Consider the following 13,349-nt stretch of genomic DNA (forward strand, 5'->3'; position numbering starts at 1 on the left):
CCGCCGGGATTCGGCCACCGCCGGCGCCATGGACCGCCGGCCGCTCGCGGTCGCGCGGAGCTCGGCCGCCCGCGGCGGCACGTGGATCCGCGGAGGGAGGGAGCCGCGGACGGCGCCTCCGCGTCGGCACGTGGATCCGCGGAGAAGGTGGCCAGCGGCGCCGGAGCTCGAGCGGGTGGGGAGGGGAGGGGGCGGCGCCGGCGGCAAATGGAGTGGAGGGAACGGGTGCCGGCGGGCCGGAGCCGCGGCGGCGCATCCCCCTCCTCTCTCCGCCACGACCTCCGCCGGCCTCGAGCTCACCGGCCAAGCGGAGGCACGGGCGTGGCGAGCGGAGAGCGCCGGCCTCATGCGTCTGGAGCTCGAGCTCCGCCAGTTCCGGCGGAGTGCGGGGCAAGCGGCGGCAACACACGGGCCGAGCGGGGGCGGAGCGGCGGTGGGGGCGCGGTGTGGAGCGAGTCGGCTGGGACGGGGAGGCGAGGAGGTTGAGGAGCGGCTGGGACGGGGAAATACGCTTGCTGTTGGAGACATCGCGATGAGGAGGAAACGCAAAGCACTGTGTATGCAAGGCTAAGGTGGATTTTGCATCTAGAAAATGGCTCTCCTTGTTGGAGTCAGTCTAATCTGGTCTCGGCGGGTTTTGTGTCCAGTTTCGATAAATGGTATTCGAATTGAGGGGTTTTTAAACTCTCAAACTAAGGGGGTAAAATATACTTTACTTTAAAACTGTAGATCTAATTCCAAGTGATGGAAGGGTCAAGAAATTAAACTAAACTCGTTTCGAAGGCCAAATAGCCAAATTCAAGAGAAAAAGTACCAAGAAACTAAGCATAACTTTTTTTAAGCTAAGGAAATAATTTTCTCTTACAATATTGTGAGAGGAATCGTGAGTTGAAAAGTAAGAGGAAACAATCTAATACTTGGTCAGACATCACCAGAACTTTAATTACATGATAATAAAAGGTACACCACTCCAATTCAAACGATATAAAAATCTCGTGAACAAACTTAATACAGCGGATGCTCATCACACGGATATTTTTGGATTAAAAATCGCGTGAATACAAGCACCACAGACAACGACGAGGTCAACCGCCGCACCCGCCGCCACAACCACCGCCACCGCACCCGCCGCCTCCGCAACCACCGCCACCGCACCCGCCGCCTCCGCAACCACCACCTCCGCACCCTCCGCCGGAGCTGAGCGCCGAGCCGATGACCGCGCCGGCGGCCAGCCCACCGACCGCGCCGACGGCGAGACCCGCCGCGCCGGACCCGAGCCCGCTGCGGCCGGGCCTCCCGGCGGTCTGCTGCTGCTGCGGGTACGCGTAGCCGGGGGCCGGCTTCTGCGCCGGGTAGCCGTACGCCCCCGCGGGAGGCGGCGGGTATCCCTGTCCGTAGTAGGAGACGTTGTTGTTCTGCCTGGGCGGCTTCTTGGCGCCCTGCGCGCACCCGAACGCCGCGATCGCCGCCACGGCCACTGTCGCGGCCACCGCGAGCACCACGACGGCCACGGGGCTGACGTGCCCACTAGCTACGGCGTCGTGCACGGCGAAAAGACTCGCCCGCACCATGGCTCCCAGCTGCTTCCGGAGAGGCCGGCGAGAAGCAGATAATGGAAGCGAGAGGAGGAGACAGGAGAAGTGCGTACGTGAGGGAGACGGGGAGGGGGCAGATATGAAGGGACCCTGCCCCGATTGGCTGGCCCAGTCAAAGTCCTCTCTAGTCCCTATTGAACACGCAATTGCGGGGGGGGGGGGGGGGGGGGGGGGGGGGGATTCGGCTCTTGTTTAGATGCATAAAGTTTTGATCTAAAATAGTGTAATATTTTTATTTGTATTTAATAATTATTGTCCTGCCATAAATTAATTAGGTTCAAAAAATTTGTCTCGCAAATTATAGAGTTGTTTAGCTACATTTAATATTTTATGCATGCGTTCAAAAATTCGATGTGACGAGAAATTTTATAAAATTTTGGAATTTTAAAAACATCTGAACAAGAGGTTTGAAATTGTAATCGGAGAAGACGACGCGGAAACCATTACTTTTCCTTGCGAGTGGATATATATCAACCCCACAAAGGAATTTCCTACTCCAACTTGCTTTCGCACGCAATCGTAGGAAAGGGATTTTTTAAAACCTACTCTCTCCTCCGTTCTAAAATATAAAATATTAAAAAATTTAAAATTTGTATTTTCAATGTAAGATGTAAGATACTCCATATTTTAGATAAGTATAATGAAATTATTTAATTTTTTAGCTCTCAATTGCATACCTACCTATTCTATTCCTTCCTCGGCTGCTTAATCTTAGAAGCAACTTTAACTATACTAGCTAGTACACGAAGAACTATCGAAGTATACATACATGTATCTTTTATTCTCTTAATCTATTACAGAATTGCTAGAATACCTTAGGCCATGTTTAGTTTGTGAAAAAATTGGATTTGGATACTGCAGCATTTTCGTTGTTATTTGGCAATTAATGTCTAATCATGAACTAATTAGGTTTAAAAGATTCGTTTCGTCATTTACAGTTGAACTGTGTAATTAGTTATTTTTTCAAATATATTTAATGCTTCATGTATGTGTTTAAAGATTCGATGTGACGGATAGTATGGGAAAAATTTTGGAAACTAAATAGGGCCTTATAGTACGAGATGGAGACAATATATATATAGGCAATAATCAGAACTTTGTATAGTCAAATTCAGCCGACTAAATGTTTAGATAGGGCCGTTTTCTTCGGAGGTAAGGTTGGCATGAGCGTTTCCTGCTCCAATCTCCCACGGATACGAATATATCATTATATCTCAACTCCCTCGTTTGGTTTCACCCTTTCAGGCTTTGGTATCCACACTTTTTTCCCTCGACGATGGGCTAAACAACGACAAATGATGATGTAGACAATGACCAGCCTTTCATGGGAGAACATACTGCTGCCGTAGTGCCGTGGCATCCCCCACCACGATCCACAACAGATAGAGACACACCCGAGATATTTTCGCCACGACACCTCGACTCATACCTTTGGGCCTAACGTGCTACATGGATTCATTCTTTCATGGACCTAATTGGGCTCCGATGGGCCGCCTATGTTGTTGAACACGTGCAGCTCTAGCGGGCCAAAGCATGCGCTTTTTTCTTTTTTATATTTAAAAATAAAAAAAATCAAAAATATATGCCGGTTTAGAAATATTTCAAAAATGGGGGCCTGTCGCCCAATGACCGGGCGACAGGGACCTTTATGTAAAAAAATTAATTATCTATAGATACCCTAGGTGAGGTGGGGGACCGGTCGCCGATGGGGTGGGGGACCGGTCGCCAGCCCATCGGGCGACAGGGGGCGATCGCCCGCCCGCAGGGCGACAGGATCCTGCCAATGCGCTGCTGCTGTCTATGGGCTAAAATAATACTCAGTCAGCTCTCACATCAAGCATTATTCAAGCGGCACGATCATTGGAAAGCGGATGCACGTACGTCGAGTCACCGTAGCTGGAATAAATGAATAATTATTGGTAATCCGGAAACTAGAGAGAAGGTTTTAGGACGCTCAAGATGGTCTGCCTTCATCTAAAAAAAATGGTCTGCCTTCCAGGATTTCCAGGCTTCCAGCTAATCACGCCCACCCACCTGTCAGTGTCGCGCATAGCAATGTTGGTACGAGTCCACGACAGTCAGACAAACAAGAGGAACTACTACTATACTACGTAGCAATAGCATACTGGTCTGGTTTAGATGCAAAATTTTAAAATTCCAAAACTATCATATTAAATGTGTGCACCACATGCATGGATTATTAAATCTAGACGAAATAAAAAACTAATTTTAAACCTGTGCGGGTAATACACCTCAACCGCGATGTCGTAAACAAGGACGGCTGTAGTAAGCCACATGCCCGCATTCGCAGAGCAGTGTGGAGACGGTGCACACATTTAATATGATAGTTTTGGAATTTTAAAATTTTGCATCTAAACCAGACCAGTATGCTACTGCTACGTAGTATAGTAGTAGTTCCTCTTCTTTGTCTAACTGTCGTGGACTCGTAACAACATTGCTATGCGCCACACTGACAGGTGGGTGGGCGTGTTTAGCTGGAAGCCTGGAAATCCTGGAAGGCAGACCATTTTTTTTAGATGAAGGCAGACCATCTTGAGCGTCCTAAGACCTTCTTTCTAGTTTTCGGATTACCAATAGTTATTCATTTATTCCAGCTACGGTGACTCGATGTACGTGCATGCGCTTTCCAGTGATCGTGCCGCTTGAATAATGCTTGATGTGAGAGCTGACTGAGTATTATTTTAGCCCATAGACAGCAGCAGCGCATTGGCAGGGGCCTGTCGCCCTGCGGGCGGGCGATCGCCCCTGTCGCCCGATAGGCTGGCGACCGGTCCCCCACCTCACCTTGGGTCTTTATAAATAATTAATTTTTTTTTACATAAAGGCCCCTGTCGCCCGGCCACTGGGCGACAGGCCCCTGTCGCCCCTTCACCGGGCGACAGGCCCCCATTTTTGAAATATTCCCAAACCGGCATATATTTTTGAAATTTCTTTTATTTTTAAATGTAAAAAAGAAAAAAGCGCCCAAAGCATGAGCTATATGGCCCACAGTCCAGTCCAACAGAGCAGTCAGATGCGTCTTCAACGAACTACTCTCGTGATGATGACGAACGAACAGCGTAAGAAGATTCCGAGGATTCGCGGTTGTCGCCGTCAGGAGTCAGGTGCAAGAAGCCTCCGGTCCACTGGCGACTGGTCGGAGAGGGAGCTGAGGGAGGTTCATCATACCCACCGCAGTCAGCATCTCCGATTAGTCAGCAACGGCTGCCCGGCCGGGCCTTTCATCAAGTCGTAACTGCCTACGGCCCCGTTTGGGGCAGCGTTTGCGATGCGTTTGAGCGGAAAAAACAAAAAAATGCCGCCAAACTGTCTGCGGTGGACGCGCGTTCCACGGCCGCGCACAACACGATAAGCGAGGAAATGAACTTCGAGCCGGGAAAACGCGAGAAGCGAGGGGACAACCGCTTACCGCTTTTACGCAACGCGTTTCCGCATACCACGGTCCCAAACAGGGCCTATGTCTATGCCTCTTGCTCCTTCCCAGTCAGAGCGGTCACTGGATGAGCTCAATGATTTAGCCCTGCAGGCAGCTAGCAGGTGCCCGCCAGAGAGCACTTCTCGGCGTTGGACAGAGGATTAGACACGGCGGGGCGAGGGTGTCGACAGTTCAACACCGGTTCCTTTTCTTCCTCATATGCATCTAGTTTCTTCCTTTGTTTGAAGCTCTTCTCAATCCGGCTAGCAAATTTAATTTGTTCTTCATAATTTCTTCAGTCATCTTATAGGATGGTTTTGGGAGTTTGCAGAGTAACTTGTTTCTTGCTTGAGCTTCTTCTATATATAGTTCCATTGGCCCAGCTTAGTGTATTTGAAAGGGGGGCCATGCCGCCTCTCCCTCCCCCGACTTTTGAAAATCTGCACTAAATGTTCAGTAAATCAGCTACTGTTTATTGATTTTCAAGACAAAATATCATAGCTGGCCCCTCCTGATTACTCGCTCAAGCTCCGCTAGTTCAGTAATTGATGGAGTGATCAGTGCTCTGATTGATGCAGAAACAGATTTTGGATTTCTTTTCCCTTTTCTGTAATTAGACTAGGAAGAAAAATATCTTTTTGTTGGGATTGAAGCTTCATTTCTGGTTTTGCCCGAACTGTTCATTCACCTAACTTGCTTGTGTGACGCATGCCATGACGCAGGACTGCAACTGCGAACAAACTTGCAGCCCGGAAGCATCGCAAACATGGGAAATGCCGCTATTCCAATCAGTACGATATACATCGTTACGTCTCCTTGCGTCTTCTTCCTACCCTGTATATCGTATCTGGCTAATTTGCTGTTGTCCTTCGTTGTTCAGTTTCCTCAATCGCAGGAACTGCGACGGTAGTAGTGATGATCTTCCTTATCAGGAGATGCCGCGTCGTGAGGAAGAAGATGAAGAAGAAGATCGGGAAGAAAATCATGGAGGAGATTGAGAGAATGAACCGCGAGGTTCAAGCCTGCAAGGCCTTGGAAGACGTGGTGATCGAGATCGGGCCGGTGGAGAAGTTCCTGAACGAGATCCTCAACGAGAAGCCCATGCGTTTCAGCTCCGAGCAGCTGGCGGCCTGCACCCGGAACTACTCGTCGGAGCTGGGGTCCGGCGGCTTCGGCGTGGTCTACAAGGGCGACTTGCCGAACGGTCTTCCGGTGGCCGTGAAGGTCCTGAAGGTGTCCATGAACAAGAAGGTGCAGGAGGCGTTCATGGCGGAGATCGGCACCATCGGCCGGACGTACCACGTGCACCTCGTCCGGCTCTACGGCTTCTGCTTCGACAGGGACACCAAGGCGCTAGTCTACGAGTTCTTGGAGAACGGCTCCCTCGAGAAGTACCTCTACGGCGACGAGGAGGGCAAGGCGCCGAGGCTGGAGTGGAGGATGCTGCACAGCATCGCCGTCGGCACGGCGAAGGGGATCCGGTACCTGCACGAGGAGTGCCAGCAGCGGATCGTGCACTACGACATCAAGCCGGCCAACATCCTCCTCACCGCCGACTTCACCCCGAAGGTGGCCGACTTCGGGCTGGCGCGGCTCGGCGAGCGGGAGAACACGCACATGTCGCTGACCGGCGGCGGGCGCGGGACGCCCGGGTACGCGGCGCCGGAGCTGTGGATGGCGCTGCCGGCGACGGAGAAGTGCGACGTGTACAGCTTCGGGATGGTGCTGTTCGAGATCCTGGGGCGGCGGCGGAACTTCGACCCCTGCGAGGGCGAGAGCAAGGAGTGGTTCCCGAGGTGGGTGTGGGAGAAGTACGAGCAGGGCGAGATCGAGTGCGTCGTGTCCTGCGACGGCATCGGGGAGGCGGACAGGGACAAGGCGGAGATGATGTGCAAGGTGGCGCTGTGGTGCGTGCAGTTCCAGCCGGCGGCGCGCCCGACGATGAGCAGCGTGGTGCGGATGCTGGAGGGGGAGATGGCCATCGTCCCGCCGGCGAACCCCTTCCACTACGTGATGGACAGTAGCAGCGGCTCGTTGAGCTCGGGGATGTGGAGCGGCACGTACCAGAGCAGCAGGGACACCACCGGCAGAAACAGCGAGCTGTCAGGGAGCCATGCTGCCTTGCCGGTTGACGCGATGATCGAAGATGTCAAGGGGGCTGATGCGTCGGTGTCAATGAAATAGAGCCAGTAGTCCTGTACTCATTTGTTAGTGTTTTTTACGTCTTGTAAAGTAAGCAGAGCGCACTTCTCTGATTTAGTCATACCGGCATCTTTATGCTACTTTGTTTGACCTTGAACCCTGCAAGTTGAACTATAAGAAAACCATCATGGGATCTCAAGCCACTTCTTTTGTGCAGTTACAGGCCAGCCAGCCAATGTTTTATGGTGGCCAATACTGATTAAGCTGTTGCAAATAGCAATGAAAGGAGATATGACACCAACTATAGATGCCCAGATGGGTGGCCCAGCATGACACGGCCTGAGCATGGATCGAGCACGGCAGGGTTGGACACGCTTAGCCAATCGTGTTGTGTGACGTGTCGTTCCTTCCCGCGGCCTAGGCACGGCACGAGGGGTGTTCAGGGGCGGGCTCCATGTGTATTCATGGGTATTCGGTTGAATACCCAAAAGTTTTGGCAAAAAATTTTATACATATAGTATATACTATGTATATGTATCATAAAATGAAAAAAAATACAATCTAGAATAGGCTTTTCAGCTCTATTTCGCAACTTGGGCTCAATCAGCTCACTGTCCAACCTTCTGGGCCGGCCCATACTCCTCCCACTCCCACCTCCCCTCACCTCGCTTCAGCCCAAGCCGCCCCCAAGCTCCCTCCACGGCTCCACCTCCAATCCTCCGTAACCCTACGAGCTCCCGACCCCAGCAGCGGCCGGCGGTGGCGCGGGCGCGCGGCAACGGCGGCCGGCAACTGCAGGAGCAGCGCCACAGTGGCTGCAGCCTAGCGCGCCACGCGCGCGGGCACGCGGCACGGCCAGGGGCGGCCAGCGCCGACGGCCGGGCACGGCGGGCAGGCCGCAGGGGCCAGCACCGGCGCCCAGCAGCAGCAGGCTGCAGGCAACAGCGGGCCGGCGGTGCTTGCCTAGACAGGCAGAGGCAGAAGCAGCACTGCAGCACCAGCACATGTTCTGATTTGTGAGTGATGATTACCATTTACTTGTTAATTTGTGACAATTGTAGAGCAATGTAGACATGTAGTGATATGATTGACTGCAATTTTTAGGTTCAAACATGAAGAGGAAGAAGGGTAGTAGTGCTGTTACTGATCTGTGTTCTTTCTTGCAAAAGAGTGCCGCCAAGAAAAAACAAACCGAGCTAGAGATTGTTACTCCATCTACTAATGAAAGTCAAATGCAGTTGGTGGTATTTCAAGGACAGAGTGACACGGGAACAAGCACCGGTCAACCTCAATCAATGAGAGATGAGTGTTTTGCAATTCTTGCAGATGAGTCAAGTGATGCATACCAACAAGAACAATTGGCTCTTTGTTTGCGTTATGTCAATAAAAAAGGAGAGCCAGTTGAGCGGTTTCTTGGTCTTGTTCAAGTTGAGGATACTACAACACTGACGCTTAAAGAGGCAATTCAGTCCTTGGTTATGAAATATCAATTGCCCTTATCCAAGGTACGTGGTCAAGAATATGATGGAGCTAGTAATATGAAGGGTAATGCTAATGGGTTGAAGAAATCACTACTCCAGCGCCCCTCATCACCGCCGGTTCAAAATAGGCATCACCGCCGGTTTGGGGGGCGTTGGATTTAAGTCGATGGTGATATGTGGGGTCATCACCGCCGGTTCATAAACCGTTGGTGATGAGTGCGCCAACAGTTGGTGACGAGTGCGCCAGGCGATCATCACCGCCGGTTCAAGTATCAAACCGTTGGTGATATGTTGATCAACACCGCCAGTTTATTACAGGAACCGGCGGTGATGATCCTTTTTCCATCAAAAAAAATATGCTCATATAATAATATTGCACCATTTGTCCAGCATTGAAATTGGGTGAGATTGAAACTGGGCAAGGTTTGAATCAAGAGATGGGTTTAGCAAGGCCAGGTGATACATGCTGGGGATCTCACTACAGAACGGTAATGCATGTTCTGTTTTTGTATCGTTCAATAAAAAAAGTTCTCTTCAGGATTGGGAAAGAAAGTAAAGGGGCTGAGGCTAATGGAGCTCAAACTATGCTCACAGTATTTAAGTCATTTGAGTTTGTTTTCCTCCTACACGTGATGAATGAAATATTTGGCTACACAAATGACTTATGTGTTGCTTTGCAAAAGAGGGAGCAAGATATTGTAAATGCAATGGATCTTCTTGAGTTCACAAAGATAGAACTAGATGTGCTGAGACAAGATTCCGGATGGAAAGAATTCCTTAATAAGGTCATTTCTTTTTGTGAGAAGCACAAAGTTAAAGTTGTTGACATGAATGGGAAGTATATTCCCCAGCAAAGATCAAGGCAATTCTATAGAGGTGGCATAAATTACCATCGGTTTCATGCTGATATGTTCTTGGGTATCATTGATAGACAAGTTCAAGAGCTTAATAATAGATTTGATGAGGTAAACACAGAGCTACTTAGATGCATGGCATCATTCAGTCCAGCCAATTCATTTGCTGCTTTTAATGCTGAGAACTTGATTAAGCTTGCTAAGTTCTATCCTCATGACTTTACATTTGAAGAAATGAATCAACTTCCTTTTCAATTGAACCAATATATCAATGAAATGAGGAATGATGACAACTTCAAAAATTTGAGAAGTCTAGCAGAGTTACCTATGATGCTAGTTAAAGAAGAAAAGGTTTCTCGATATGATATTGTTTACAAACTTCTCAAATTGGTGCTACTTCCCCCTGTTGCAACTGCTGGTGTTGAGAGGATCTTTTCTATAATGAACTTTGTCAAAAACAAGCTAAGAAACAAGATGGGGCAGAAATTTTTGAATGGTTGCTTGGTCACATTCATTGAAAGGGAATTCTTCTTCCAAGCTAAGGATCAGGACATCATCTCTTATTTTTCAGGCCATTAAGGATCAAAAAGTTAAACTGTAGGCTGGAATTTGTAAGCTTTCTTATCATTTGTTGTTTTATCCTTTATTTATTTTACATGTTTGTCAAACAATTTCAAATTATGCTATGATAATGCTATGATTTTGGTACTTAATTATGTGATATGTATATATATACTTTAGACTGCCAAAAAATCGCCCTTCGAAAATTTTGAATACCCAAATCTCAAATCCTGGGACCGCCCCTGGGGGGTTGAGTCATGCCGTTGAGTTGTGCCTAACATGGCGGCTCAGCGTACACGTGTCGGCCCGAGCATGAGCGGGGGGGGGGGGGGGGGGGCGTGCACGCTGCAGCGGCCGAGGTTGGCTCATCAGGCGGTTGGAGCTCCATGGCCGCCCGCGCTAGCAGGTCATGAACGGGAGAGGGAACAAAGACTATCGGGAGACTATGTGGTGCAAACAAAACATAAGGGTGTTATGGTCAGTTCATCTATCAAATACATGAAAAGAAATAGAAAAGAGAAGAAATTCGCATGACATCACGAGGATCAAGTTGCACTTGTTTAGTCCTATTTTCACAAAGTCAATATTAGTAATGACAAATTTACGAAACACAATGTTTGAAGTTCCAAATATACAATTTTTTTCATAAATTGGGTAGTTTGGTGGCTTTAATAACACGATAACAGATACAATTCGCCGCTGGAAGATCGCGAATACAAAGCAGCAAGCGCGCGCTGCCAACCTTCCTAGCGCGCGATGCTATAGCTGCCGCGAGCTGCACTCACCCACGTGAGTGAGTGATGTGACGGTCCAGGTATTTATTTTCTTTTTTCATTTCTATTTTTTTCCTTCACATTCCATTGACAACTTTTGCATGAAAATCATACTAAAAGATTATACCGAGACTTGTGTTTCGAAATTGTATGATAAATTTGAGCGTAAAAAGTTATAGAGAAATCTTCCAGATAACATCTTTATACAATTTATGCTAAAATGTTGTCCTCTGTAAGTTATATTTATAAAAGTATACATTAAGTTATATATGTATCATGAAAGTTGTGCTAAAAATTGTATTTCAAGTTATTACGAAAGAGTTGTATGTAAAAGTTATGTACACCATAAAAAGTTATGATGAGAATTTTTCCTTTTCAGTTGTTCTCTTTTTGTTATGTTCTATTATGTGTTGAAGTTCGCTTGACAACTTTTTTTTTATAAAAATTGTTGACTATTGTACTCAAAAGTTGTATGATGAATTTCATGCGTAAAAAGTTGTATGATGAACTTGTGTAAAAGAATTTGTACGAGAAGTCTCCCTGATAAAGATAACATTCTACAAGTTATGCTAAAAGTTAAGTACAAGTTGTACTAAAAAATTATTCATCAAGTTGCTAGAAAAAAGTTATACGTAAAAGTTATGTATATCATAAAAAGTTATGATGATTATTCTCCACTGAAGACGCGCAAAAGTTATACTAAAAATTTATATTTACAAATTATAAATTTCCAAAAGTAGAAAAATGCAGAAAAAAAACTTTTCAAAAAAGGAAAGATTGCTGCTGTCGGAGAATCGCGCGCCAGGAAGCCTCCTGGGGCGCGCGCGGGGACTAGCATGGCCCCTGGAAGATGCCGACATCGTCACCACCACCAGAGCAGAGCTCTCACTCTCACCACCAAAAGTCCAAAACCAAGGTAAACACGCTATTTTGCCATGCACATATAGCTCTAGGCTCTCCCTAAGCTAGCCTATAACAGGCCCATGGGCCGATTGTTCACTTATACTTGCTGTTGGGCTTCATGATCCGCGAGCTTCGCTTCATATAAGCCCCGCCCTCTGAGTTCATCAGCTTCGCCTTCAGCCCTGCTCCAAACATGCTGACGTCCCCCCATCCTTTGCAAGCGGATTGCCTGCAAGCCGCTGGTAGCCGAGTTTTCACTGCATCAGTGTTCTCCCAACTTGATAAAGCTGGAGGACAAAACTTCCACTCAACCAGCATTGAGGCGCCACTTCACCCCGACACCGACACGGACTATGACAGTTTCAAGCACGATCAGTGTTAGAGATTTAGAGATGTCACGTATAACGATCATGGTTTCATTATAAACTTGCGATCACTTACATCGTTAAGGCGCAGGCATTACACGAAGTCTTGCAGCAACCTAGCACTGAGCGCATGGCCTTAGGAGCTATACGAGCCCGAGATGATGGTGGTCGTGTCCCCGGACTGCAGCGCCGCACCGGAGTTGTAGGCGGTCAGGTGCGCGAACGGGTTGAGCGGCGTGGCGATCTGTTCCTCCCCCTCCAGCATCCTCACGACGCTGCCCATGGACGGCCTTTCCTCCGGCCGGTACTGCACGCACCACAGCGCCACCTTGCACACCCTCTCCGCCGTCTCCCTCTCCTTCCTGTCCCCCGACGCCACGGCGCGCGCCAGCACGGCGTCCATGTCCCCCGCCTCGAACCGGTGCCACACCCACCTCGGATACCACTCCTGGCTCTCCCGGCCGGGCAGCCCCAGCTCCAGGTTCCGGCGCCTCCCGAGGATCTCGAACAGCAGCATCCCGTAGCTGTAGACGTCGCACTTGTGCGTCACCGGCAGCGGCATCCAGAGCTCCGGTGCGGCGTACCCGGGCGTGCCCCGCGCGCCGGTGATGGTCAGGTGGGTGTCCTCCCTGTCGCACAGCCTGGCAAGCCCGAAGTCGGACACCTTGGGCGCCAGGCCGGTGCCGAGAAGCACGTTCTCCGGCTTGATGTCATAGTGGATGATCCGCTACACGCACTCCTCGTGCAGGTACCGCAGCGCCTTGGCCGTCCCGACGGCGATCTCGTGCAGCTTGTCGAAGTCGACCTTCCGCTCCGGAGGCGGGTCGAACAGGTAGCCGTCCAGCGAGCCGTTCTCCATGTACTCGTACACGAGCGCCTTGACGGTGGCATCGAAGCAGAATCCGTAGAGGCGGACGAGGTTGATGTGGTAGGTCCGGCCGATGGTGCCAACCTCGGCCATGAACTGCTCTGAAGGAAGTGGATGCTAGAAGATGATCAGAACTGCACACTTGTATTGATCAATGAATTACATACTTACACATGTCAAGGTCCTAGCGGACCGAGTCTCTCGGGAGTGAGCGCAAGGCGAGCGGACGGCGTGGGCGCGGCTCCGCAGGGACCGCGGAGAGTGCGCGTAGAGCGCGTCCGTGGCGCGCGCCGAGCGCGGCGGTTGCGCTAGGCCGTTGGCCAAGGAAGTCAATCGCCTAACACCCCCCCTAGTCACAACGGCGGCTTGCC

At 49.7% G+C, this 13,349-nt stretch overlaps 3 protein-coding genes and 1 pseudogene across 5 annotated transcripts; 2 read left to right on the forward strand and 2 right to left on the reverse strand.

Annotated features, from left to right (window-relative positions):
* Positions 1-811: 811 nt before the first annotated feature.
* Positions 812-1,730, reverse strand: LOC120683843 (acanthoscurrin-2-like). Of its 3 annotated transcripts, none has more exons than XM_039965943.1 (2): positions 1,349-1,730; positions 812-1,318 (listed from the first exon to the last, which is right to left on the reverse strand). In XM_039965943.1, exons 1-2 carry the CDS (start codon positions 1,569-1,571, stop codon positions 1,086-1,088), a joined length of 456 nt encoding a protein of 151 aa, XP_039821877.1. In that variant the 5' UTR covers positions 1,572-1,730; the 3' UTR covers positions 812-1,085. The 3 variants fall into 3 exon arrangements, with proteins under 3 accessions (XP_039821877.1, XP_039821878.1, XP_039821876.1); XM_039965944.1 differs by having other exon boundaries at positions 812-1,313; positions 1,344-1,730; XM_039965942.1 differs by having other exon boundaries at positions 812-1,725.
* Positions 1,731-5,015: 3,285 nt separating this feature from the next.
* LOC120682635 (rust resistance kinase Lr10-like) lies at positions 5,016-7,376 on the forward strand. The gene is made up of 3 exons (XM_039964609.1): positions 5,016-5,232; positions 5,754-5,822; positions 5,912-7,376. The coding sequence occupies exons 2-3, from the start codon at positions 5,798-5,800 to the stop codon at positions 7,213-7,215; spliced, it is 1,329 nt and encodes a 442-aa protein (XP_039820543.1). The 5' UTR covers positions 5,016-5,232; positions 5,754-5,797; the 3' UTR covers positions 7,216-7,376.
* Positions 7,377-7,867: 491 nt separating this feature from the next.
* Positions 7,868-10,208, forward strand: LOC120680776. The gene is made up of 2 exons (XM_039962304.1): positions 7,868-8,189; positions 8,278-10,208. Exon 2 carries the CDS (start codon positions 9,092-9,094, stop codon positions 10,085-10,087), a length of 996 nt encoding a protein of 331 aa, XP_039818238.1. The 5' UTR covers positions 7,868-8,189; positions 8,278-9,091; the 3' UTR covers positions 10,088-10,208.
* A 2,006-nt stretch (positions 10,209-12,214) lies between these two features.
* LOC120683612 lies at positions 12,215-13,096 on the reverse strand (annotated as a pseudogene).
* Positions 13,097-13,349: the final 253 nt, after the last annotated feature.

The sequence above is a fragment of the Panicum virgatum genome, chromosome 7N (genome assembly GCF_016808335.1).
Source record: "Panicum virgatum strain AP13 chromosome 7N, P.virgatum_v5, whole genome shotgun sequence".
In the NCBI taxonomy this organism is placed as follows: Eukaryota; Viridiplantae; Streptophyta; class Magnoliopsida; order Poales; family Poaceae; genus Panicum; species Panicum virgatum.

Coding starts and splice junctions, on each gene's coding strand:
- LOC120683843 (XM_039965942.1), bottom strand. CDS start 1,571: ATGGTGCGGGCGAGTCTTTTCGCCGTGCACGACGCCGTAGCTAGTGGG.
- LOC120682635 (XM_039964609.1), top strand. CDS start 5,798: ATGGGAAATGCCGCTATTCCAATCA. Junction 5,823..5,911: donor AAATGCCGCTATTCCAATCA/GTACGATATACA, acceptor TTCGTTGTTCAG/TTTCCTCAATCGCAGGAACT.
- LOC120680776 (XM_039962304.1), top strand. CDS start 9,092: ATGGGTTTAGCAAGGCCAGGTGATACATGCTGGGGATCTCACTACAGA.